This window comes from Oryzias latipes, chromosome 15 (assembly GCF_002234675.1).
Source record: "Oryzias latipes chromosome 15, ASM223467v1".
NCBI classification, from domain to species: Eukaryota; Metazoa; Chordata; class Actinopteri; order Beloniformes; family Adrianichthyidae; genus Oryzias; species Oryzias latipes.
The window spans coordinates 4,088,568-4,116,164 of NC_019873.2; the positions used below are offsets into that span (position 1 = coordinate 4,088,568).

Sequence of the window (27,597 nt, forward strand, 5' to 3'; positions counted from 1 at the left end):
AATCTGCAATCTTTGCGGTGAGCCCAAAGTTCAAAGGATCTCTTTGAATGGATAAAAGAGCAATACTTAAAATGGAAGGAAAAATGTTTGGCGCCTGAAATCTTGGCCATAGTTAATTCAGGCATGAATACTTTAGGGTTATTCATCTTTTTGCTTTGATAACTCAGAAAGAACTCGTAAAAATTCACTGTGCGTAACTTGGGTCTCTACTGGTGAAAGGTTCACTTAACTGCTAAGTTAGGATTATTTTTCCTGAATTTCGAAGATCTATAAAGGGAAAAATCTGATTTGGTAATATGAGCAAAAATTACATCACTTATGACATCATAGTGTTAGAGTATTATGTCAGATGATGATGTCAGATGACATGACTAATGATGACATCACTGATCATGACGTAATAAAGACATAAAACAAACAAAAAGACATTTAAATATATATAGATATATTGAACATAGATTGGATATTAGATCATTAATTAAATGAAAATAAAACAAAAATAAATAAATAAATACAATCAAAAAGTAAAAGAATAAATGAGAATGGAAATGGACACATGCATGTGCATAGAAAATAGCCTACATATCCAGAGAAATTCCTTTAGATATGAATAATTTCTATATCTAGATGTACTAAAACACCGAAAAAGTTTTTACTCTATGACTGTAGCAGCACTAAATAATGTTAAAAGCTGCTACTATTTGAAGAAGATGGGAGAAGTATGTGTGATGGTGGGTTAAATGGTGTTTTTGTTTCTTTCTATATTGTTAAATTTGTAATAAATTATTGTTTTTTTTAGTCACTATTTAGTTTACAGCTTTTTGCTTTTAATATCACTTTGGCTGAACAACAATTTGGATTTTAGCTGAACATTTGGAGATATTTGACAACAATAAAGAAAAGACCCCTTGGTGCACCGTTGTCCAAGAGCGGTACCACAGCCGGGATTTCCGGGGATCATGTGTGTGCTCTGTACACAGTTCAGTGACGGCCATTCATCCACGCACTGGAGAGCGGCGTGACGTAGCCGGATCGAGAGCTATCGAAGGGGTTCCCCCTTCCGGTCTTCTATCGCCCCCGGCCACAACCAGAGCCCAGTGTCCCACCACCTTGGACTGGCACTGGTTACTGCCACTGGACGCAAGGAGCGCAGAATTGAGCCTGCAACAGAGTGCACAGCTGGGTGCAGCTGACTGTGTGGGGTGGGCATGATCGCCCTTGTGGTTTGGTTAACTCTTTTCGGGTGTCTCTTAGAATAGGAATTTTAATACTATTTGTAATAAAGGTTTTCTATTTTCTTAAACCCACAGTCTTGGTTTCCTATGTCGGAGAGTCCTGTGCTTTTGGTTTTTAGTTTTCTGCTGGCGGCCTCCAAGGGGAAACCATAATGCCACATATTTTATCCCACCACTAACTGATATCCAACAAAAATGTCATTTACAATAAAAAACTATTTTCTATTTTTACATATAATTTAGGCACTGTATTCTTTTTAAATCTTCCTAACACAAAGTTTATATCATACAGCTTTGAGGATGGAGAGAAAGATGAGAAGAGAGAGAAAAAGAATCAGGACAGATGGAGGAAAGAAACAGGCTGGTCTTTTGGTGGACGTTCAGGGCAAAGCCAGTTAATACCCCATTTTGAAATAGTATTCTTCATTCAGAGGCGGTTGTACCCTGAATACCCCCCCCCCCCCCATAGAGTCATTTTGTCCATATCAACTGACTGGTTTTATCTTAATTGAAATTAAAAAATTGATACAAAAGACGTTTATAAGAATTCTGCACCACATCAGAACAGTTTTCTTAACATAAAAATAAAAGACCATAAGCATGGCAAAAATACAGCTACGTAGGATAATATTTAATTAAACACAATATTGAATAAATAATATAAAATAAATATTATAAAGCACAAATCTTTTATCACACAAATAACACGCTAAAATAAATATAACTGCAGCACCTTTGCACTTATAACAGAAAACACTGACTAAAACCTGACTAAGCCTTTCTAGCCTTCCCTGATGCAAACTCGTCAATAACGTCATTATATAAAATCTGATCCCATGAATGATTGATACTAACAACGGCAAGGTTAGTGAGCCGCTCCTGAGACATTGTTGACCTTAGGTATGACTTGATCAACTTGAGTTTTGAAAAGCTCCTCTCTTCTTGAGTCACAGTGACTGGCAAGGTGAGTGCAACCCTGAGAGCAGTCCAAAGGTCAGGATATATTTCTGATAGATCCTCATCAGACATGAAAGTGATAAGCTCAAGGAGACTTAGAGTCGGTGATGGCAAGTTAGGCAAGTTCTTGATTTCCTGAACAAGTTCTCTACTGTCCAAATCACAGTTCCCTTCAAAATGCAGTATGTTGCCTATTGCCTCGCATTGCTCCGTCAGCTCCTCATCTGCAATATAAGCCTTATAAAAAACATTTATGAATTGGAAATTTAAATTGTCATGTTCTACTGTATATCAATCTCTACTTCAGAGAAGAAAAAATTAGCTGATGTTTGCTGTCTTCAAAACGTTTAAGCTGACACAAATGTTTATTAGAGTAATGGTCAATCTGAAGTTATTTGCCCCATTAGCATGTTATGGCTGCAGCAGCAGCAGCAGCACCAGCAGCAGCAGCAGCAACAGCAGCAGCAACAGCAGCAGCAACAGCAGCAGCAACAGCAGTAGCAGCAGCAGCAGTATGGTGTATAACCATTACAGCTCATTTAACATTTATGAACTAATTATACAACAACAAAACCTTCGTGTTACAGCAGAGCAGACAGACACACGAATCACAACTAATGTTACAAGTTAAGGCAGAGCAAACGTTTAAGAAGAAAATCTTAAAAAATAAAAAATGACGTAATTTGCAAGATTTGGGCCTACTTCAGTTTTGGTCATCAACCAAAAAATGCTGGGCCCCCTCTCTTCTCTTTCTTTGGTTGACACTCTCCTTCTTTGCGTCTACTTCTCAAAGTCAGGAGAGAGAGCGCGCAGCTGCGGGGCGGGGCGCCGCCAGGTTTCAGGCTGTTACAAACTCTGTGATATAAGTAAAGCAATAGTGGTGCATACATTTTTTTACACGCACTGAGCCAATGGCGCCGCCCCCCTTCAATGTCCTCCCCGGGCCATTGGCCGTATTGCCCGTGCCTAAAACCGCTACTGCTTCACCACAACTGGGACTCAATAAAACAGCTTTCAACTCACTACAGTCTCTGTCCTGCTTCTGGGTCCAGCCCCTGTCCAACATAACAGAACAGACTGAGCAGTATGGACTCAGCAGGTACAGATTCCATTAATCAGACTCTGTCTTCCCATGCCATCACCCTGGACCAACAGGGACAGATGATCGCGTTTTCGCACAATCAACAGACCATCATGCAGCAATTAGCCTAACTCCAGTCCTTGCTCCAAACCAACACTACTCCTTCTCCTAAGCCGCCTCCTAAAAGTTCTCCTTCACTCGTCCAGGAAGCTTGTATCCCTAACCCGGATCCATACTCCGGAACCACAGATCATTCCAGAGGTTTTTCTTCTTCAATGTCTCTGGTTTTTTCACAAAAATCTGTCATGTACTCCTGGGATAAAGGGAAGATAGCCTTCATCGTAGGATTATTGCACAACCGGGTCAGGAATGGGCGAGGCATTCTTAGCTAATCACAGTTCTGCTCCGTTATCTTTTTAAGCTTTTCTGGGTCATTTCAAACAAGTATTTGAAAGACCAGAAAAATGACATGATGCCTCTCCGAAGCTACTTAGTCTGTGACAGGACAAACGCTCCATAGCTGATTACTCTCTTGACTTCCGCATCCTAGCTTCAGAAGCGAGGTGGGACACAAGAGCCTCACAAGAAGTTGTCTATAAAGGACGACTGACTCTATCAAAGACGAATTACTACATTATGAGAAACCGGCCTCACTTGACTCTTTGATCATGCTTTCAATCAGAATTGATAACCGTCCTCTTGAGAACCGGTTTACCTCAGCACCTGGGGTTGACGCCTCTGATACTGGGATGGGGCGGTCCTCTCTCAACACACAGATAAAGGGAAGCTCCACCCATGTGCTTACTTTTCATGCAAACTGTCCGCCCTTGAACATAATCATGATGTGGGAAGCAGGGAATTGCTGGCCATTATATTGGTCTTTGAAGAATGGCACCATTGGTTGAATGGTGCTGACCATCCCTTCCTAGTCTGGACAGTTCACAAGAATCTCCATCCATCCTCTATCCTCATCAGGTCTGTTGGGCCTTATTTTTTAGTAGATTCAACTTCAGAGTTTCCTTTCACCCTGGGTCGTGCAACCTTAAGCCGGATGCTCTTTCCCGCTTACATACCCCCGAAGACCTTGACAGCCCCTCAAGTCCTCCTGTGTGGTAGCTAGTCTCACCTGGGAGATTGAGACCGCCATCTATCATGCTCTGGCCACTGATCCAGACCCCAGCTATGGACCACTCAACCGCCAATATGTTCCAGCTTCTGTTTCGATCCCAGGTGTTGTCCTGGGTCGATGCCTCTCAGTTCTCTTTCCATCCTGGTTTCCGTCACACTCTACCCCAACTCTAATGCTACTTCTGGTGGCCCTCCGTCATCACAGAAACTAGGGTCTATGTCGCTGCTTGTACCATTTGTGCCACTAGGAAATTGACCCATCAAGCACCTCCTGGTCTTCTTAAACCACTTCCCATACCCTCCTGGCCTTGAACTCATACTGCAGTGGATTTTGTTACCAGACTCCCAGGACCAAAAGGAAATACTGTTATCTTGACCATCATGGACTGTTTTCCCAAATCTGGTCACTTAGTGGCTTTGCCCATGCTGCCTACTGTTGCTGAGACTGCCAGAACCCTTATAGATAATGTATTCCATCTCCATGGAACCTTTTTGACATTGTTTCAGGCCATGGCCCCCAGTTCGCCTCCCAGGTCTAAAAATGTTTCTGCTGGGCATTGGGGGCCACTGCCCGCCTATCTTCTGGTTTCCATCCTCAGACCAATGGTCAATCTGAACGCACTTACCAAGATTTGGTTTCCCCTCCCAGGATTCCTCAGCCACTGGACGGTCCCCTAATGAAGCCTCTTTGGGTTACCAGACTCATTTTTTCCCCTCTGAGGAGTTGCACTTAGCAGTTTCATCTGTGGTGGCCCATATCCACAGCTGTCACACAATCTCCCAGCTCCCCGACCCTGCTTACAGTCCTGGAAAGAAGAATTGGCTTTCGACTAAGGACCTTCCTTTTTGCGCGGACTCTCGGAAATTGCATTGGCCCTTTTGTTGCGGACTCAATTATCAATCCTGCATGTGTCAAACTATTTCTACCACGCTCTATGACGGTTCATCTCATCTCAAGTAGATGGTCACCAGTCCGTTGTGTCCTCCATCCGTGCCCCCTCCTCCCATCCGCCTGATGGTTGGACATCCGGTCTTCACTGTTCATCACCTCCTGGATGTGCACCACCAGGGCTGTAGTCTCCAGTTCTTGGTTGATTGGGAGGGCTATAGCCCGGAAGAACGCTGTTGAGTGCCCTGTTCGTTTATTATGAACCCTGCCCTGGTGCGGGATTTTCGTCGCCAGCATCCAGATCTGTTTCGGCCACCGGGTGGTGTCCCTTGAGGGGGGGTCCCGTTAGGATCCTGATCACCTTCCACACCGATCGGTTGACGATCTGCTTGCGGAATTCCTACCAACCGCTTCTCCACCACTTTCAACCACTCATTATACCACTACCTGCACTCTGTTTAATTAATAACTGTCACTTTTTTCACACTGTAAATACTTGTTAATACCTGCCAATACTATTTATTCTACAATGTTCATTTGTATATTCAATTAGATTTGCTAAAGCACTCTAAATGAATGCAAACTGCATTTTCTTGCTGTGTACTGTACTTGAGACGTGCAATGACAATAAAGTTAAATTCTGGCCACTGCACATCTTTTAACTGTCTTTTATTTATTTATTTGTTTATTTTAGATTCACTTTTTTCCACAAGTCTTTATTTCTGCAGACATATTTTGCTATTTTTATTAAAACGTTATCCAGAAGGCTCCAACCATTCATCATACTGATGTGTTTTTTTAGACAGATAATCCTGAATGATATCAGACGTTGAACTTTAGTAGTTGTTGGATCCCACATGTAACGCTTGAGACAAAATAGACATGATTCTCACCTTACAGTTCAAAGTTCATCAAACAAGTTTGTCTTTGTTGGCGAGTTTTCATTTTGCGGAAGGTTTTTTTTTCCAGCCTTTTTTGTACATGTCTTTAGACTTCCAGAGTCTTTCATAAAATATGCCACTTCAGAAGAATAAAATTGAAGCTTTTATTAGGTGAAGGTTCCATCACAGCACCATTTTAGATTGTCAGGAAGCTTAGCATGCACTTTGTTGGACTATGCAGGAAACTAGAATAACAAAGTACTCTGTACTTTCAACCAGATTGTAAACATTACACAGAAAAAAGACAGCTGGGATTTTAATCAGCAACTATGTTTTGTGTTTACTGAAGAAAAAAATGGCTGCTTGCATGTTAAGTTTGTTTAATAGTAAAACCTATTTAGGTCTTTAGCTAGAACTGAAATTAGATGAGAGTTTGAATCCCAGCTTGTTCCTCCGTTACTCTTCCTGTTTGTCTTCTTGGTGATCACTGTTCACCTTCAGTCATTTCCAGACCTTCGTCTGCCTCTTCTTCATTTCTCTCGTTTCAGCTCCTCCTCCTCCTTCTTCTCCTGCTCCTCCTCCCACAGCTTTCATGACTCAGACAGCTACTTCTGAAGTCCCTCCCCTTTGTTCTGCTCAGCTGGAGAAGCTGCTTACACTCAAACAATCTCACAGTCTTGCTCACAATCTGGCAGAAGTCAAGCTGCAGGAGACAGGTACCATGGCTTGGGTTTATCTTTCGACATCACCCTCTGCAACAGAACTTTTTAAAATGCTTTGAGAGATCTCTAAGGAAGTTTTAGTTTTTGAAACCTCAAATTGAAATTTAAGTGATTATTTCATCAAGATGAGCGTGAAAAGGAAAAAGTCTGGGCTGGTCATCAGCTGGAGGAAGTCATTCTCTATCCTGGCTCCTTGGAGGAAGGGTAAAGTCATCTTCTACTTCTGCGATTACATATTTACCAACTGTGCTGTTAATTAGGATAATTAAGATATAAAACTTATCTTACATTCGTGATGTGGTTTATTTTACACCTTTAAAGAAGCCTTTATCCTTTTTCATTTGAACAGTAATGTTGGTAGAAAACAGTCTGTTGTACTTTCTGCTGCAAAAAGTATGAAACTCCCTCATGCTTTAACTTACAGGGACCAGATGATTAAAAAGCAAATGTTGTGTTAGTCAAGAGAAATAAATAGTTCCATCATAGTCTGCCAAGAGTTAAGTCATCTGAAAGCAAATCAGTGACATCAAAGAGGTTCCAGCAGTTTTTATCATCTCTGTTAATTATGAAACATTCTTTTTTCCCTTTCATTCTATTTTAAGACACAGCTTTTAATGAGAGTTGGTGTGTTTGTTGCAGCTGCCTGAAATAACAGATATTAAAAACACGTGTGCGTCATTCTCTTTCTTTAAAAACAAAAAAAAGAAGTTGCTGGTCGGTATGTTCATTACTGACAGTTATCCTAGAAAAGAAGTGAAAAACAAGATTCCAAGAGTGCTTTCATATTTTGGCTACTTGGGTAAAAATAAAGAAGTTCTAGTATAACAAATTTAGTTGAAACCTTTTGTGGTTGTTACTGAAAACACTTATCTTTGGTATTTGAGAGCTTTCTTCTTTTTCCTTTAAACAGCTAAAATCTGTCATTTTTTCTGTTCTGATACAAACTGGCTTCAAACAGCAGAGTGGACTTTTACAGCAGCAAAATGTTGTGCTAAATCTCATTATGTCATTTTTAGCCAAAAAAACAGGGACATAGTTTCTGCAGAGTGGCAGTAGTTCATAAAAAATGTCCCTCTGTAAAACCCCCATCCCCCGTAACTGAGAGCTGTCTGTTTACACTTTCTACAGCTAGCTTACAGCCCCTTACAACCCCAATCTAACACTAGTGGCACAACAAAAATGATGATACAGTATAGATCCACCTCAGACATGGAAAGCTAATCTGTTAATGGATCCATTAGTCTGGGAGTGGATGCATCGGAATGAAGTGGAGCAGGGAGATTATGGCCCACCCAGTGTTTTTTCTGCATCACAAATAAGCTCTTTTTCCAAAGGCATTTTCTCATCCTGATTCCCAAAAATGTGAATAAAGAAATACCCAGAAATGTAATTTTCATCTTATTTATACATGTCCACCATCATCAGACCACAAGAACATGTCAAAAACACCAAAAACACAATTTTTATTGGAGTGGGTCTTTAAAAATTGCTTACATTGCTGTTAACTATTTGCTGTGGTCAAATAACTGCTTTTTTTACATTTTTGCCCTGATTTTTTGAGCAGCAGCATCCATATGGATTAAACAACAAAAACTGCTCCATCCCCATCAAGCTTTAAGCAAATAAACGTCCACACAGAAACACTGGCTGAAGTTTATGGGAGTCAATTAAATATATGGTTCTGTATGGTTTCCTTCCATTCTTGTTCACCTCCAGGTGAAGCGGAGATTTCTGTCAGGACAATACCCAGACTACCTCGACCTATCAGCTCTGCTCTGTCCTATCAGACACCATTAAGATAAGACAAGAATGTGCCAAAGCACTGTCCCTTAAGTTGTGATTCCCCTAAAATAATGCCTTTTATTTTCTTCATGCCTCTGAATATAGATGTTTTTCTCTCAATTTCCTCCAAGGTCAGGCATATTTTCTGTAATTTACTCAAACTATAAATATCTTCAAAACAGACTGGATCTTTGAGTCAGCATTGCCTCTGACCCAAAAGAAAATAATTAATTTTATTGTTTTCTTCTGTGCACTAAATTGTGATGGGAAATGTTGACTGATCACATATTGCACATCCTGTTTGCCTCTTGTCCACACAACAAAACCAGCCTCTATGGGCCACCTGCAGTTTACAGGCAAATGGTGTTGAAAATGCAACACTTCTGATTTCATAGATATTCTTTAAACAGGAAGATTTGGTTGCAGTTGTTTTTTTTGCGTTCATCCAGCCTCATCTAACCAAATATGTCGATGCTTGATGAGAGCCAGGTGGACGAAACCCACTCCTCTCCTACAAGTCACACCTATCGCACTCATCTCTGCCTGCAAAATTCCTCATTTATGAGTAATGGCTGACTATTCCCTCATGATGCAGCCCAGCACTGAACTGAATCTGCTTCCATGCTGCAGAACAACTTGCCCTGGAATGTTTGGAGGGAAATCTGAGAGCTCTCTTGTCTCTTCAGATTTTACAAATAGTAATTTCAGCTCCTGCTCTCCTCTGAAAGTGCAACAAAAAAATGATAACAGACATTCGAGCTTGCGGTCACAGATCACTCCTTGTTTTGAAGCATACAGTGTTTATCCTTACAATGGTCCTTTCTTCTTAGTAACAGGGCAAACAGTGTGGCTGATTTCAAAGACGCTCCCTCACAGCAGCAACAATGAGTAGATTTGTCAGCCCTCCCACTGCCAACATCTGTGGGATTTGCTCGTGAGCAGGTGTGGAAGCTCATACTGTACGGGAGCAGCATTCCAGGCTGAGCAAGGATGTGGTGTAACTCAACACCAGGATTAGAAAGAGAAGACAGATAAAACTAAAAGTGTTCAAGGCGCTGCAGCAGCTGAAGCAAGTCATTATGAGGTGAAGGTAGAGCAATCAACGAGCAGAAAATGAAACTCAGGAAATAAAAAAGTAGGCTTGTGCTTATTTATAAAACTAATTTCTTAAAACAAACCTAAATAACTGGCACGCCTCACAGGAACTTAGTAACAACAGTATTGAATGTCTGACTATTTTACATGAGCACGTTGGTGACAGAGAAAACGACATGAAAACATTTGCAAACACTAACTAAATATGGAGCCTCCTCCATTAAGGATGTTTACAATTTGTTGTAGCTGCTGTATGCTGTAGCCCACTACGTACACTAGAGTTTCGAGGTCTGTTCTATTGTGAAGAAAAGATTTAGGATGTATTCAGACTTCAGACATTTGGTTTGCTTAAATGAACCAGAGTTCATTTCCCCCAATTATCTGGAACAAGTTTTCAGTCTGAATATACACCCAGGCGGACCGTGGTCCGGAACCAGAAACCGATGACTGACCCATCTTTGGAGGTGGTCTCTGTTTGTTTCCAATGGGACTGAGCTTCGGTTTGCTCTGAGATTCGCCCATCAAAAAAGTAATACGGCTGCATCATCAAAAGAAAGAGTTTCTGCTTGGAGAAAAAGAACGGACAAAGTAAACGCACGAGTTTCTATCTCATTTCTATTTTCATTGTGATGCGTATATATATATATATATATATATATATATATATATATATATATATATATATATATATATATATATATATAACTTATCCAACTTAAATGAATGTCTTCAATTGGTAACAGCTAATTGGGTTAATTTTTTTCTACTTAATTTCTTAAAACTACCCAACTCAATAATTGTTTATACAACTCAAATTTACATATTTATCTAACTAAATGTCATTTTACTCCAATTCAATTAAATGTTTTTCCATCTTAATTTATTGTACTTGAATTCTCATTTGTCTAAGTTTGAGCCTTCAGATATACTCATTTGTATAACAATGAAATGATTGAAACAAAATGGATTCACAACATGAAACATTACATCATTTCCCATTTCCACATGATCAAGACGTGACATTTTCCCCCCTTCCGCAGTCTTTGCTCCAACCTGAAACCCTCTAAAATCTCTGTCAGATAGAACAGAAGACAGTCTTTCCTTTCTACGTAGAAGTTAATCTTTCCCGGTTTAGCTCATTCTTTTAGAGCATGTGTCAAGCTCAAAGCCCGCGAGAGCATAAAGGTTTTAAATTTCTTAAAATAAAAATAAAACATTGTTGTGTATTTATTCATATCTAAGGGGAATCGGACTTGAAATATTGGATTGGGCAACTATACATTAGGACCTAAACACTGTCTATATAACTTAACTTGACAGAATCAATGAATTAATTAACATCAAGGAGTAAGTACATATTTTTTCTATTACGTTTAGTTACATGTATAAGTTACATTTGGCCCTTTGAAGACAGCCACTATGCTGATGTGGCCCTCAGTGAAAATGAGTTTGACACCCTTGCTTTAGAGCAATTATGCTGCTTTTTAAAAAAAAACAGCATACCCTGTTCTGTGTCCTGATTGGCTGGACACCCTGTCAATCAATCTCCTCCGTGTCTCCTGTACAGAAATGCGCAGCTCTTCAGATCAGAAATCTGTGATCGATCAGATCTTTGTTTTCATTCTAAGATCCTGGACCTATTTTCTATGAAGGTTTGAGAATTTAAACAAGAGAGAAATGTGAAAATGTTCATGTCTGTCAGAGAAAAGTATAGAAAGTCTGCAGTGAGGAGTTTTACTGCCATAAACGTCTGTAATCAGATTCCGTAGATTTCACCGATCACGGTTATTTTTAAAATGTAACTCTGCGCTCATATTATTTACATTTGATAAGTCCATTCATATATTTACAATGGCACCCCATGTAGCGCCCTTTGCCCGTAAACGCAGAGGCGGCTCCAACTCAAGATCTCCTTCCAAAAAAAACACCAAAAAACTGAAATGATCTTATCCAGTCCGTCAGGTCAATGCCAGGGAGTCTCACTCTGATCTTGGTCTCTTTCCAGCCACGTCCATCCCCGAAAGAAAATAATTTGATAATAATTTCATTATTGTGCCCCACGGTCTCAGTCAGATCCTCCTCTGTAACTCCCGTGGTCTGTATCTGGGTGTAACTCCACTGGTAGATGCTCCTTGGAAGGGCCCTCTTAGTGTCCCTTTCTGTTTTTAGAGTTTTTTCTCTTATTAGGAGATCCCCACCTTTTCTGTATAGTTCTTATCTAACCCAGAAGTGATGCTGTGAGGAAATTCACCCAGTTAATTACATCCAGCTGTGCAGGAAGGACGTCAGCGGCATCACGAGTACACACATATACAAAATACACATACACTAAAATAAAACAGAAAACAATGGAACTTTTCACTCTACAGGCTTAAAAAAACATTGGATACCTTTATGTGTCCTTCATATAGCACTCTTAGGATTCAGACTTTCTTTTTTTCCCCATATTTCCTCAACAATTCTTCAGGTTTAATTGTTCTTTTCAATGTTTCTCATGTAACTTATTTTCAGTTTCACAACTTATTTTGCTGGAATCAACATTTGGAAATGCAGCAGATTCAAATAATTACCAGGTGTATTTGGACAGTACATTTAAAAAGGAACCTGTTTTCAATCTCCTAAAAAACTGGCCAGGTACCAAAATTCAACAAAACAAGCTAATAAGGACCACAAAATTTGTTTTCAAAAGTTCATAAGACCCTGGAGACTCATTACTTAGACATTCTTTGAAACCTTTTAGGTTTTTGGAGGAAAAAAACTTTTTTCTTGTTTTTATCAAAAACGCTTTTCCATATTTTTGGTCTTGTCACAGCTGGAAGTAATTCAACTGAAGCCCTGTTTTTGGAAAACAAGTGAGACAAAGAACTGTTAACAGGTGCTGGAACCATTGACTGTATATGAGAAGTAGATTGAGTGACCCCTCCCCTTTGGCGTTCCAAACAGAAAGTGCCCGCTGATCCCAAGAAGCCAAAATCTCATTGACTTCTTTAGAGAAATAAACTGCTGTTACTCAGTCATTCTATTGGTCAGAATAACCATTCTTGATCTGATACCTTTTAAACATGTTATTGATAATCTAATGTATTCATGTTATTCTTTTCTATAGTTCAAGTAATTTAAGTTATAAGCTGACCAATCAGGTCCCTCAAAAAAGTAGGTGGTCTCAGGTCGAGTATTCAAAACATTTGACCTGCTTTGAAGTGGTAGGGGTCTAGTCTTCCAAAAAGCTCACTTCTTCTTCTTCTTCTTCTTCTGGTTGCCATAGAAACAATGGCTCAGACCAAGTTGGACAAACCACTGCTTGCCAACATCATCTGGCTCCCACATGGCCGCATCCATATTGTGAAAAAATAGTGCCTGAATTGTTGGGTTGGAGCTGGAAGTAAACCCTTTTCTGTTGGTGACATCACACCGACTTGGTGCACTTCTCAGAGACAGTCTATGGCTGGAACATATTCAGTAATCATTTTGGCTCTGAAGATTTGAATATCACCCGTTGACAAAAATATAACACCCGTGTTATTGTAGAGGTCTAACCTCAGGTTTGACATAAAACAATAATATCAGAAATCTGAATAAATGTTCAGGCTATTTATTTTGGTTCTTATCAGAATATTACTTTTGTTTCTTGGGAGAAACAACACCTGTTCTTGTATTTTTATCTTAGTCTGGTTCATTTATGTCCACAAACATTCACAATTATGACATTTTTGCTTTACATCTCTTAATGAGATCTTTGTTGTTATTCCTTTTGTGCAGTTTGTTTTTGATACTGAACTGGACTTTGACCAAATCTATATTTCATCATACTAGGTGTCCTCTTTATTTGACAGAAGTAAGCTGTCACGAGGTTTATAAGCACACTTGTTGTATGTGCTTTATCTGGATGGTATGTAGTTTTAATCACACCAATAGAAACACAAAACAGTCAGGTTGTTTTTACAAATGTGAGGTAAAAGTGGAATTTACAAATAACACAAGCTGCAGAAATTGGATCAATGTTCTAAAACGTCTCCTTTCCTGAAATATTAAAACTGCTTCCAAATGTAAAACTGTATAAATGTTATTTATGTTTCTTTTTCAAACCTATTGTGAAAACAGCGATGAATGAAATAATGTTTTTGGAAATATTTGTCAAACACATCCACCCTGGCAAAGTGTAATGATCTTGAAGTATCAGAGCTCTTTGTTGGATTGCAGGACATCAGCACTCAGTCTGAAGTATTGATCACCTTGACTCCCTGACTTACTCATAACCTGCTTGGGCTGTAAAAATAGCTGGCTTGTCAAAGCCTGTTTTTGACCTCTTTTCCCAGTAAAATAGCAACTATGTTGAGTGAGTCAAATGTTTAACTTGAATGTTTAGACATGTATCAGAAAACCTCCAAATTCACCACTTGTTGGTCACACTTAAAATTACAACCAGTATTACATTCAAACATTAGAATTCTAACTCAGTGCCATAGCTTTAAAAAACGTCTTTTTAGTTGAATATTTCTTTTATAACCACCTCTTTGTGTTACAAGAACAAAAACTCAGATTGGAAGTCTGCTTAAGCATCAACACACTCTATCCAGTTATTGAACCCACTCGGAAATTGTTGCTAAAATGATCCACATATTTATAAGGTAGATGACACCAACCCGTCACCCAACAAATAATATGTGGATCGTTTTCATTTCTGATGATGCACACTTCATCTGGCATTATCCCTTACATATTTATTTTTTTGATGGAATTTTTTTACCCAACAAGTGATGCAAAAATGAACAACAGAAATCGGAGCAGTTTTATTTGAGTTCAGATCCATCATCACAGTTCCATCCATTCCTTTCACCCTCATGTTTCAACAAGCTCTTCCTCTGAGCTGACTCTTTGACCTTTGGCACAGTGGCTGAATTCTCATTTTCTTTGAAACAATATAACCTCTGAAACATCTGTGTCTGATCCCAGTCTAGATGGAATTTGAATCAAGGATACAGAACCAAACCCATCCTTTTTTTCTTCATTCTACACATTCTTTCTTGATGAACCTAACTTGTCCACGTTGCAGAGTGCTCACTCGTGAATAAGCTTGAGACTGGAATGCTTCATGCTGAAAAAAAGCTGTGATTCAGTGAGATTCATAAAGGCTCTGGAGGCTTAAAGGAACAACTTTTAAACAATAAAACATTTAAATATGTTAAGTGAGTCCACTTCTTGAGCCTGTTTAGAGGTTTTTTGGTATTTATGTGTATGTCTATGGACAGTTTAAATGAAGGATCTTTAAATATCCCAACATCCCTCGGATGTCTGTAAACCTTTTTGTTTGGAAGGTGACCTTTTTATTTTTTGGCTCTGGGCAGTTTACAACTTGTTTTTGTAGAAGTTGAGCCTTAGGCATCAGCAATAGCCGACAGGGTAGTATACTCACCCTCCTTTTACTAACCCTGAGACTTCACAAAAGACAAGGGTGGTCTGGAATGTGAAATGAACATGACAGGAAATGGGATGCTATTTATTTTTTAAGCAGAAAACAAGCTTTAAGATGAGTTTGAGATGAGCTGGGGGAGGTGTACCATCTGTAATGACATGTTGTTGGGTTTAGTCAGACACAGAGGCCCTAAATAGGCTGAGTCAGTCAATGCTGGCAATTACAGGATAGAACATAATTGTGTTGCTTGTGGTGGGTGATGAAAAGCAGATCAGGGTAACACCTGTCCAGGTTGTGGTGACTGGTCTAAATGAAGGGGGACTGTGTGTGTGTGGGGGGGGGGGGGGGGGGGACACAGACTGACTCAGGGGCAAGAAGTTAGATTATAAGGTTGAGTTGGCTAAGAGTTCAGCATGTAATTAGAGGCAAACCTCCCCTCCCTCCCGTTGTCTGCTGCGGCTCTACAAGAAAAGGCATGTTATGAAAAAATCTGTTAAAGTTGAGTTTGTTTTCCAGTAAAAAAAACATCTGAATTAGGCGGAATTGAGCAGTTCTTGAACTGAATTCAGTTCTTTACTTGAGACATTTGTGATCTTTTGAATTTATTTGTTTTATGTTTTTCTGTGTTGTTTTGCTTGTATATAACTGCAACAGTGCACAAGAAAACTGGATAAACAGGTACTTTCAGAAAAATCTAGATGGACTTTATTAATTGTTAGCCCTTAACTATGAGTTATGTAGGCTGCAAATATTAAGTAATATTGTGTGGTAAATGCTATGGAAGGTGTGCAGTTATCCTTGCAATTATCCACATGTTTATTTGCACTATCTACATCATTTGTACGTTCATTCATCCATCCATCCATCTTCCTCCGCTTATCCGGGACCGGGCTGCGGGGCATCAGTCTAACCAAAGATGCCCAGACTTCCCATGCCACTTCCCCCAGCTCCTCTGGCGGGACCCCGAGGCACTCCCAGGCCAGCAGAGAGACGTAGTCTCTCCAGCGTGTCCTGGGTCTTTCCTGGGGCCTCCGCCCAGTGGGACACCAGGAAGGCGTCCCGGAGGCATCCGGACTAGATGCCCGAGCCACCTCAACTGGCTCCTTTCAATGTGGAGGAGAAGCGGTTCTACTCCCAGCTCTCTGCGGGTGACCAAGCTTCTCACCCTATCTCTATGGTAGCGCCCAGCCACCCTACAGAGGAAGCTCATTTGAGTTGCTTGTACCCGGGACCTCGTTCTTTCGGTCATGACCCAGAGCTCATGATCATAAGCGAGTATTGGGATGAAGATCGACCGGTTAATTGAGAGCTTTGTGTTTTGGCTCAGCTCTCTCTTTACCACAATGGACCGATACAGCGACCGCTAACTACGGACGCTGCTCCGATCCGCCTGTCAACCTCACGCTCCAATGAACAAGACCCCAAGATTTTTAAACTCCTCCACCTGGGGCAGGGACACTCCACCCACAGAGAGATGGCAAACTACCTTTCTTGTCGAGAACCTTGGCCTCAGATTTACCGGTGCTGACCCTCATCCCAACCGCTTGACACTCGTCCACAAACCGCCCCAGTGCACACCGGAGGTCCCGGCTCGATGAAGCCAACAGGACAACATCATCTGCAAAGACCAGAGAGGAAATCCTGTGGTCCCCAAACCAGACCCCTTCCGGCTCATGGCTGCGCCTAGAAATTCTGTCCATAAAAACCCCATACTCCCAGAGCACCCTCCACATGATACCACGGGGGATGCGGTCGAACGCCTTCTCCAAATCCACAAAACACATGTGGACTGGATGAACTCCTACGAACCCTCTAGCACCCTAAAGACTGCACTGTTGTTCTTGGATCTGAGGTACGACTATCGGATGGACTCTCCACTCCAGTACCCTGGCCATTGACTTACAAAGGGAACACAACCTCTCGTCCCCTGGGGTGAACTGCAACAATGGCGGCTGAGATGGGGGCTCACGAGTAAGTCCACACCAGCCCGCCATCTCTCACCATGAGCAACTCCAGAGTTGTAGAGAGTCCAACCCCTCTCTAAGGACTTAGCTTCAGAGCCCAGGCTATGTGTGGAGGTGAGCCCGACTATATCTAGACAGTATTTCTCAACCTCTTGCACAAGTTCAGGCTTTTTCCCTCCCAGAGAGGTGACGTTCCATGTCCCAAAAGCCAAGTTCCACGACCGGGGTATGGGCCGCCGAGGCACTCGCCTTTGACTGCCACCCAAACCACATTGCACCTTGCTTTTGAGGTCTCCTATGGGTGGTGGGCCCATGGGAGAGTGCTCCCACGTCGCTCTGACCGGGGTCCCTGGGAAGAGGCGCTCGCCTGCAAGCCCCAACCCCAGGCCTGGTTCTTGAAGGGGGGCCCCGGTGACGCCAATCCGGATGAAGTAATTGGGTTCTTTGTACATTCACGTACATCATAATTACACTAAAATGATTACCACCTTTTCTGACTTTAAGTTGCTGTGGAGTGAGAACCACAGAAGCAGCAAAAAAAAAAAAAAAAGAGCACAGTAAAGAAAAAAGAATAACTGATACGTTGCACTGGAGCACAAGTCACACTTTGGGGAGAAACTTCTTTAACAAAATGGGAAACATTTCAACTTAAAGGGCAAATCATAATAAAAGAACAGAAAACAATAATAGACTGAATATATGCGCACTTCACTACCATAACACGGTCTTGATTAGTTTCATGAAACAGGAAGAAAATAGTATAGGGCTGGACATATGAACAATTATTTAGATAGCCATAAAATAAAGACAATACTAACAACTCAACTGAACTCCTTATATTACTTTAAAGACCCACTCCAATGAAAATGGTGTTTTTTATGTTTTTAACATGATCTTGTGACATTTTTCTGATGGAGGACATGTATAAAAGAAATTTAGCTCACATTTGCATTTCTGAGTATTTCTTTTTTTCACACTGTTGTGACTCAGAGGCAGACAAAAAAAATCCAGTTGAAAAAAGCTTTTAGGAGTGACTTAGGTGGCCCAGTTGGTGGGCTACCAGCTCTCCGCTCCATTCTGATGCTTCCACTGTCAGACAAGTAGATCCATGAACGTCTTTGTTGTCCTCGTCTGAACTGGAATCTGGATCTGTATGGCTGGATAGCTCTGATGTTGCTGACCCTTTTTGTTACACAGCTAATGTTAGCTTGGGATGGTCTGTAAGCTACCGGGAGAGAGTGTACACGAAAGGATGAAGGGAAGTGAGGAAAGGCTTTCTCTGCACCAACGGTTCTGCTCACATCTCAGAGATGAATTTCAAATGAATTCCTGCTGCTCAGCAGAAACCGTGACCTAGAAATATTCCATCAGAGTCCTATAAATGACACAGCATAATCAGAATTAAAGAAACACTGGGAACAAATTTACATAAGATTGAAAGAGGATTGGAGTGATGCTTTCAATCTTAAGTCTGTTGCATTCTTCATTTTCTGTGCTGGGTTGGAACAATTCCGCCAGACTCTGTGCAAGTGCTTCTTCTGCATTGCTTTCAGTAGCAAATACTGATGCCAAAACCTCAAAACAAAAAACACAGACTGTATATCACAGTAAACTAACACATTTACAGCTTAGTTTATGTTTGTAAGGGTCATTAAGTGGGTTTTTTGTATTGGCTTTCTTTGTGTTTCAGTTTTGCGTGAAGGCTTCTCTGAACATCCTTTTTTGCCTCTGCTCTGTCAGTAGATCACCTGTTCTGAGTTGTTGTCCACACCTGCTGCATGTTTTGTGTTTGCCGTATTCTATGTATCACCTTTTTCATTTACAAGGTCTTACTGTTTTTTTTAAACAGGCCTTTAATTTGTGCTTTTGTACGTTTTGCTCTATTCATTAACTTTCTGTTTGTCTGCAATCATCCATGACAACAGCCGCTAGTTTTAGAGGCTGGACTCGAGTGTCTCTGAAAAGAAAAAACTGAATAATTACAGGTCAGTTTTCCGCTGGTAACTTCTCCAAGAAGAAAAAGTTGGTTTGGACGTTGTCAAGGGACTACCTGGATCATGTAAATCCTGATCAAACCAACTAACCATAATGTTCTCTTTTCTCTATCTTTATTTTGGGAAAAATACATGAAGAACTCTCTAAATGTGGGTTTCTAAACGCGCATTTAACCCGTGGTGTTCACACTGGACAAGCAAGGAGGGGCATCGTCTTCTTTATTTCTGCTGTTTACTAGCGCATGTCTGCCACCTACAGTTGGAAGAGGCGTGGTGTGAAGTGCCAAATGCTGAATTCTGAAATGCTTATCAATTATTAATTGCTCCTCCATGATCAATTTTCAAACGGTTGGTACTTCTGTAAATCAAAAGGGACGCCATCAAACTGTCACAGCCAAATCCAAGTCCCTGATTGGTCAAAGTTCAATGTGGTTTAACTTGCAATGCGCTTTCAGTGGCCGTACGTTTTGTATGCAGAGCGTGAAACAGTCATAAGAACTTGTGAGTTTTGGATAGAGAAGCCTGAAGTACATTTTACGCACGTTTCCGTAGACTTTTTATTAAAAGTGATCCTTGAAGGCGCGTTTTAAACGTATCTTTATCTTCATTTCTTCACATTCAGGATGTGTAAACCAAACTTCCACAATACTGATTACATACCAGACTGGAGACTGTCTGAAAGCAGTTCAGAGCTTTTCAAGAGATACTGTTGTAGTTTTTGCTGAGCTTTGTAACCTGTTATGCGTTTCACAGTTTTGTTTAAATCAATTGCAGGAGGTTTAACCGTATAGGCTGACAGTTACAAAACCTTTAACACGACAAAGCTTGTTTCAGGTCTTTTCACTTATTTGATCAATACGTTGTTCATTGAAAGTCAAGCTGAGGATGCTCCAGAGACATCATGACCCCAAACAGGACTTCACAGGTTTATTAAATGGATGGATGGACAGACGGATGATTGGAACTCTGTGCTATGATGGAATAATTATACTATTTAGATTTTGTTTAAGTGATGTTTTCTTTGAGTTAGAGAGTTAGATTTGAAGTTAAGATCCAGTAGGGTTTTATTTTAAAGCAAACCGAACAAGATCTATAATAAATTTAGGTTAACATAGAGACAAAAAATTGTCATTGTCCTTCCAAAGAAATATTTCACAGCTTAATACTTGTTTAGCTGTGGGCTCTAAAATCAAACTGGTCCGTTTTACAAACCAGTTTAGTTAAAAGTTAAAGACAAAAAAAAGGTTCAAGAAGTTCTGATAAAATAAGATTGCTGTAGAATCTGTTCAGTCTTGAAAGCTCATCTTACATAAAGCTCTTTGTAAACAAAAGACAACTTTTGTTCTAAGTCAGGAGTGTCCAACTCATTTTCACTGGGGGCCACATCAGCATAGTGTCTGTCCTCAAAGGGCCAGATATAACTTATACATGTAACTAAATGTAATGAAAAATAAATGTAACTACTCCTTAATGTTAAATAACTCATTATTTATTCTGGCTTTTTAAACTGACAATTACAGTTGCATAGAGAACATATGTTTGCTTGTTACTTTAGCATAAATCCTTTTAAATTTGATTCTGTCTGGTTAGGTTATATGGACAGTGTTTAAGTCCTAATGTATTGTTGCCCAATCCGATATTTCAAGTCCGATTCCCCCTAGATATGAATAAATACACACCAATTTTTATTTCAAGAAATTAAAAACTCTTATGCTCTCGTGGGCCACATAAAATGACACGACGGGCCACATTTGGACCGCGGGCCTTGAGTTTGACACACGTGTTCTAAAGTTTTACCGTGAATCTTTGGAGGTGTTTGGGTTGTGCGACGTGGCATCAACTCGGTCTTCAAAGACATTTTTAGATGAGAGGCAAAAGTTTTTTTATCCATGATGTCATAGATCCTTTTTTTGTCTGTCAGTAAGTATTGTTTTCATGGTTGCTGACAAAACGGCTGCAGGGAACCTTTAGAGTGAGAGTAAACACACATTTACCTTGCAAAACTGAACATAAACAGTGTCTTGGTAGTAGTGACAAATGATCTCTGTACAGAAAACAAAAGTTTAGCAGCTGAACTAAATTTGTTTTTAACTTCTGTGTTTGAGAAGAACAAAAAAGGCTTTCAGTTCCAGACAGAGTTATGCAGACTAAAGCAGAGCATGTTGTCTGTGTTTGCCGTCAGCTTACGGTAAATTTCCATTTTTGGGGGTAGTCTTCACCTTGACGATAGGAATGTTAACACCTACTTGCTACAAATATGTTCTGCAGACTTTATGGGGTCTCGTTATTTCCTTCACCCCATGGCTGCTTGCACCCTGTTGTTAAGTGTTGTGTTGTCTCTGGGGCATCTGTCCTGCACCGTGGTTCCTCCCTGGTGTTATCACGCCAGGTTTTTTGGTTCTGTACTCAGAACCTCATGAATACTTTTGTGGTACCCCTCAGTCAAGCCATTGGGGAGATTTTCTGATAAATAACCATTTCTTGTAGTTAGAACACACACTGCAGAGACTTGCTCTGACATGATAGTAAATCTGTTGTTCTCCCTTAATTTTTGCTGTCTGAGGTATTCACTGAGCACTTTATTGTTATTGGTTACTTGCTGGTTTACTGATGGATTTGTGTTTTATTTTGACAGAATAACCTTGCGCTTTTCCGTTCTCTTCTTTTGTTCATTTTATTCTTCAATTGATATTCATACTCACTCCAGAATTAAGGCCAATGGAAAACAGCAATGAGGAAAGGGCAGAGGACACATTTGACAGTGATTTGGGGATTTGGTCTAAAGCTGGCCGGAAATGTCTTCTTTAGATTAAAAGTTAAGCTTTTGGATAAAGTTCTACATTTTTTGATGTGAGAAGTTGAGTCACAGGCCTTCATGTAATCCAGTCTTTGCTGGTCAATAAAGCATGCTGTCTTATTTATTTAGGTTTGATGTCTGTAACCAGTGGAGTACAACAGGACTGACTCAACTCTGATTCAAGTTTCTGATGATTTACTGCTTTTCTCACTTGTTCTTGGTCTAAAGTTGAGCAGTACATTTAGATACTGAATATAAAAGGTCTAGTATGGAAAATTTTGACCATTACATTTTTTAAAAAACAAGATAAAAACGGACTAGCAAAAAGGGGATACTGAATTTAAAGTCCTAACCTATGTTAATGATTTAAATAGGAAACTTAGTGTCCTTTGAGACAGATTTGTTCTTCACAAATTGAGAGATAGGATACTACTGATATTAAAAGAGATGCACTACATGGGATACTTATGAAATAATTATTTTTTTTGTATTCTCAAGCACCAGATATTTTTTGTTGTTTTTGTCTTAAGGTCCATTCTTAGTGGCTGAATAAGGAAAACAACAAAACTATCACCTTTCTCCAAACTCAGGGTAGAAAGTTGAACGTCCTTCTAGTTTCACCTTTGCACTCGTTGTCAGTATTTTAAATAATTTAAGTAATAACAGAATGATATGAACATGTGACTTTTAAAAACATCTTTGAAAAATGCAGAAAAAAGCAAAAACGTATGTATTTTCTCACATCTTTGCACTCTAACTCTGTTTAGTGAAAGTTCAAAGATTTGAGCAAAGGCTTTTTCCTTTTGCTCTTTAAAGTGCAGGCATGGAAAAGGAGAAAAAGGGGGAACTTAATTCCATTCAGATCAGGTCAGATCAAGTTACTTGTAGTGGAAAAGGCAGGAGGACACATACGACTGCTCCCTGTAATGATTTTAGGTGAGGCTTCAGATCAAAGCTGGACAGTCGTGTAGAAGGCAGACAACAACTGAATTGTCTCACTCATTTGGTATTTCAGAGAATAAATTCAAGATTATATAAAGACTCACTGGACATCATTCAAACATCGAGTCTCTCTGTGTGTTTCTGATGTGTTTCTTCCAGTTAAATGTTGGTAATTTGATGTTGGCAAAGTATGTAGAAGTTAAATACCTGTGTTTCTGCAGCCTTTAATTTTCTTCCATAATGCCGTTTAAATTAATCACAGCTAAACCTCAGCCATTGTGTAATTAAAGTGTTTGAAATCTCTCAGTCAGGCGAAGGACACTTTCATATCTGCTGGCTTCAGTGAATGTGAAAACAGCCAAGTTGGAGGAATTTGAGGAGTTGTGGCCACTTGGTCTTTCTGCCTACCTACTTGAGCTTTAGTCACAACTGAACTTGACAGGCCAGGTAAAAAAGTGGCAGACCTCTATGGGACAGGCAGGTGGGCCGCACAAGATATCAAGGTCGTTGACCACTCTGTGAGCCCGCAGACTGAAAAGGTTTATGCTCATGTTTATGTGAACATGTTTTTTTAAAGGCAAATGCTTTTTCTCTATTTCGTGATAGGATTTAGGAGATGAAGAATAAGGATCGTGTCGTTGCTGCAAAGTAGTTGCATTGTTTTAAAGAGATTATGGTCTGAACCACTAAGACATTACTCAGAATTTACTCTTTGGTCACATCTAGAGTGTGGGCCCCCATTTGAATAGCCTTGCTCTAATACCTCGTGGTGTTCCTGCCTTTTGTTTGTTTTCAAGGAATATTGTCTTTTTGGTGTTTTTAACATGTCCTTTAGGCATTTTTCGTATGATGGAGGACATATGTCAAGAAAAGTAATCTTAAAGTTTCATCTCTGAGTATTTCATTCATTTTCTAAACCTGTTTCATCCCTTTTGGCGTCACGAGGTTGCCGGACCCTAACCTGTTGGGTAAAGGCGGGGTACAGCAGCCCGTCACAGGGCCAAAATCACACACCGATCCACACCTAGGGACAATTTTGAGTAATCAATTAAGCTATGAAGTATGAAGCATGTTTTTGGAGGGTGGGAGGAAGCCGGAGGAGAAACCCATGAGGAGAACATGAAAAAAATTAAATGAAATTTATTTAACTTTTCTGCAGTCACTGAATGCTTTTTAAAAATGGACTGCAAACATCAGATAGGACAATTGTTTCCAATAAAGAAATAATGACATTAATAACCCAATGGTCTGTCCTTCAGGTAAAGGAGACGGGGATGCAGTGACGGGAAGTGATGTCATCCTGACTAAAATGAAGCTCTTCAACAACTTCAATGAAAGACCGCTTAAGGCTGATGACTGTATGTCCACCATCTCTACAGTGTCAGATTCCGATCAGCAGATCTTAAACAATATCAAAGTCTCTGAGGTGAACTCTGACCTCGACGACAAGTCCTCACAGTACCACACGAAGTCCAGCTCAGACTACCTGTCGGCTATTTTTTCAAACTCTCAGCTTCCTAGGTTGTACAAATTTGAATCAGAGGACTCTGGAGTGGAGCTCAACAGTGGAGCCAATTCGCCATTGACCCCAACAAGTTCAGAGAAGAGTTTTGTGGTGCACAGTCGAGAGCCTTCCTGTGATTCCTGCAAAACCAACTCTGATCATACCTCCCCGCCCAACACATTCATTATAAATGTGCAAAGCTCTGAGATAAAGCAGACTATGGATAACAATCTGAACACAAGAGAGGATACTCAAAGCAACTTGCTGATATACCGAGATGAACACAGCGCTCTGTTGGAGGAAACAGAACTGCATATAAATAAGGTAGAGGAGAAGAACAGACCTTCAGGAACAAGCCCTGGAGTCCTTTCTGAAGAGACCAGCGTATTGACAGACATGGGCTGTTCTGCGGACATCAGGTCAGTCCAAGAACCTTTCGTGGGACTGCAAGATGACAGCAGGAGCTCAGAAAAAGATACTTACTCCATGAGGAGGTGCAACACCAGTGACAGCCTCGAGGAATACATGGAGGAATGCTACAGACTGAGTCAGGTTGGTTCTGTTTACTTTATAAGACTACATCGTTTTTGAGAAAACAGTCTAATGCTGTGATCACATCGAAAGCAATTTGTGGTTTAAATTCACGTCAGATGCCTCTCTTTAGACACGCGTCACGTGACTGCTGGACGCTTGTTTAAAAAAAACTTGACGGTCCTGATGCATGTGGGAGGAGCTACCAGCAAAAGTTTTTAGCCTCATCATGGAACATGTAAGCACCAACTGTATATTTAATTTATTCACAATGATGGAAGACGAGGATGATGCTGGGAGATCAGGTTTATTTCTTTTAACCCTTGTGCTATCCTAGGCACTTTAACATTGGGAGTTGGGTCATCTAGACCCACTAGACAGTGCTCTAAACCTTTTTTCTTCACTGATTTGTGATCTTCACTGGTGTCCATGGATTACATGAAATCTTTCCACCTTTATCCACCTTTGTCATGGTAGGGAGAACACGTCAATGTAAGGGGGGGGTCATCTAAGATAGCACAAGGGTTAAAAAGCTCTATAAAAACATTGGTAATCACGTTTCCATCTCTGGATTAATGAAATCATTCAGAGACTCTCCCAGTACTGTGAGCTTCACAATCTACTGCAAGAGCAGTAGAGAGCAGGACAATGACGGATGCTTTCAGTAGTCCGAGGAGGAAAAAAATAAAAAACAAAGTAATATTGTTTGATAAAATACCATAAAGCTCAAGAGGAGAACAAGATTCTCCTCCATGTTGGTTTTGGACTCCATCCACTGATCAGGTCATTGACACATCACGAGCCAAAGTTTAGTCCCTGATTGGTTGATGTGATGCATCGTCTCTACCAAAGTTCAGATATTTCAACTCTTGATGCACCACGACACTCAAATCGCGCTGCGACGCTCAAAACACATTTACTCTTGTTTATTGCCAAGAGTAAATGAGAGTAAATCACTGTTAGGAATTCGTGTTTAGGAATGTTTATTTGATGGTTTAAATCTAAGATGAAAGAGCTTCTTGGTCTCTGTGAGAGCACCTGCCAGCTGGGAAAGCTGCAAAGTCAATACCACCTATTTGATGGTCCTGAAAACATTGCTGCTGGTCTTTCATTATCGTCAACGATTAGAGAGAATGTGATACAGCTTTGACATTCTTCAAATGAATGCCTTGTGCTGATGAAAGCAAAGGGGAGGCAGGCAGGGGACATTCTACTGACAGAAAGTTCAGTACATTTAAGTGCAATGATTTAGTTCACCCCTGAAAGGCGATTTAACACCCAAAATATTTTGAAAACAGTTTTTTCACTTCATCATTCTTTTCGACATGTGAAAAAAAGACTGAAAGAGATTCTGCAGAACACATCTGCTGATCTAATGATCACTTTTCTATTCGCAAATTTCAATACCCACTGCTTCTTTTCTAAAAGGTCCTGAATTTTTACAGTGATTCTATTCAAGTATGGTAAGAGAGCCTTTGGACTTGCATCTGAAGTTTTTTGCTTTCCAATACATTTGCACCACGCACATAATCCAAAGCTGCTTTGTTTGCAATACTAAAAACTTGTAGAGAAAATGACAATCTGCTGTCAGAGAGAAACTGTATATGTTTGACTTGTATGCAAGGAGAAAACCTAGCCTCTAAAGCTGTGCCCACACTGTCAATGTACAGACACGATCAGAGGTCCTGCTGCATGATTTGAGCAGTCGCAGCGCAACCAGAGTTCAAACGTCTGAAATTTGTGGTTGAATTTGTATCAAGTCAACCAATCAGGAACTCAGCTTTGGGGCTTGACGTCTAGTTGTCATCATCAGTGGGTGGAGTCTAAAACCAACACAGAAGAGAATCTGATCGTTCTCATCCTGAACTTTATAAAATTCTCCTAGCATCAAGACAATAATACAGTGTTCCTCTAATTTAATTCCCTTTTTCCCCCCCTTATCTGACTAATGCGGGACAGCAAGTCTTTAAGAGAGACCACAGTACCAATGAAATCAGTGCGAATGATGTCTTTAATTCAGAGATGGAGATGTGTTTATCAATGCTCTTATAGAAGTCTTCAATAAATAAAGCTGATCTCTCAACATCATCCGTCTTTCATGCATTGTAAATGAGATATTCAGACTATGCTTCTATGTAGCAATGAGGCTAAAAACAATTGTCTGGAACATTAAGTTTATGAGCACAATTTTGGACAAACATCCAGCAACAAGTTTGATGCGCATCAAAAGAGAGAGGGGGGGGGGGATTGCGTTCAGTGTGAACGCAGCATGAGGGAAGCACCAAGACCAAGACCAAACTGAAAGTGAATGCTAACAAAACCCTTGACTTCTGGAATCATGTTTTCTAGACAGATGGTCCCAACAGTTATTTATTTAGAGACACCAAAAAAGAGGACATGTTTGGTTTTAACAGTATTACAAAGTGAAACTTGAAGTTGGCTTTTAGAACAACGCCAGGCATGGATAAATGGCTGCATTCATTCCAAAGGTTAGGACATGCATTTTTGTAGAGGGACATTACCAGAAGATCTTGAAGACTCTTTTCTTGTGTTTCAGTTTTTTTTTGTTGCTTACTTCTTACTATTGGAATTGAGATTAAACACAAAAATATGAAACAACGTATATAAATCTTCTAAAATTCAAAAAACTTTCATGGGGTATCCTGATTTATATTAAAATGA

At 40.2% G+C, this 27,597-nt stretch overlaps 1 protein-coding gene across 1 annotated transcript in view; it reads left to right on the forward strand.

Annotated features, from left to right (window-relative positions):
- The first annotated feature begins 6,810 nt into the window (after positions 1-6,810).
- The window catches only part of LOC101165752, a 28,594-nt gene continuing 7,807 nt past the window's right edge, over positions 6,811-27,597 (forward strand). The window contains exons 1-2 of the mRNA XM_004076915.4: positions 6,811-7,097; positions 24,140-24,936. Coding sequence (XP_004076963.1) covers positions 7,019-7,097; positions 24,140-24,936 — 876 coding nt within the window. The 5' untranslated portion in view covers positions 6,811-7,018. The remainder of the gene's footprint in view (positions 7,098-24,139; positions 24,937-27,597) is intronic.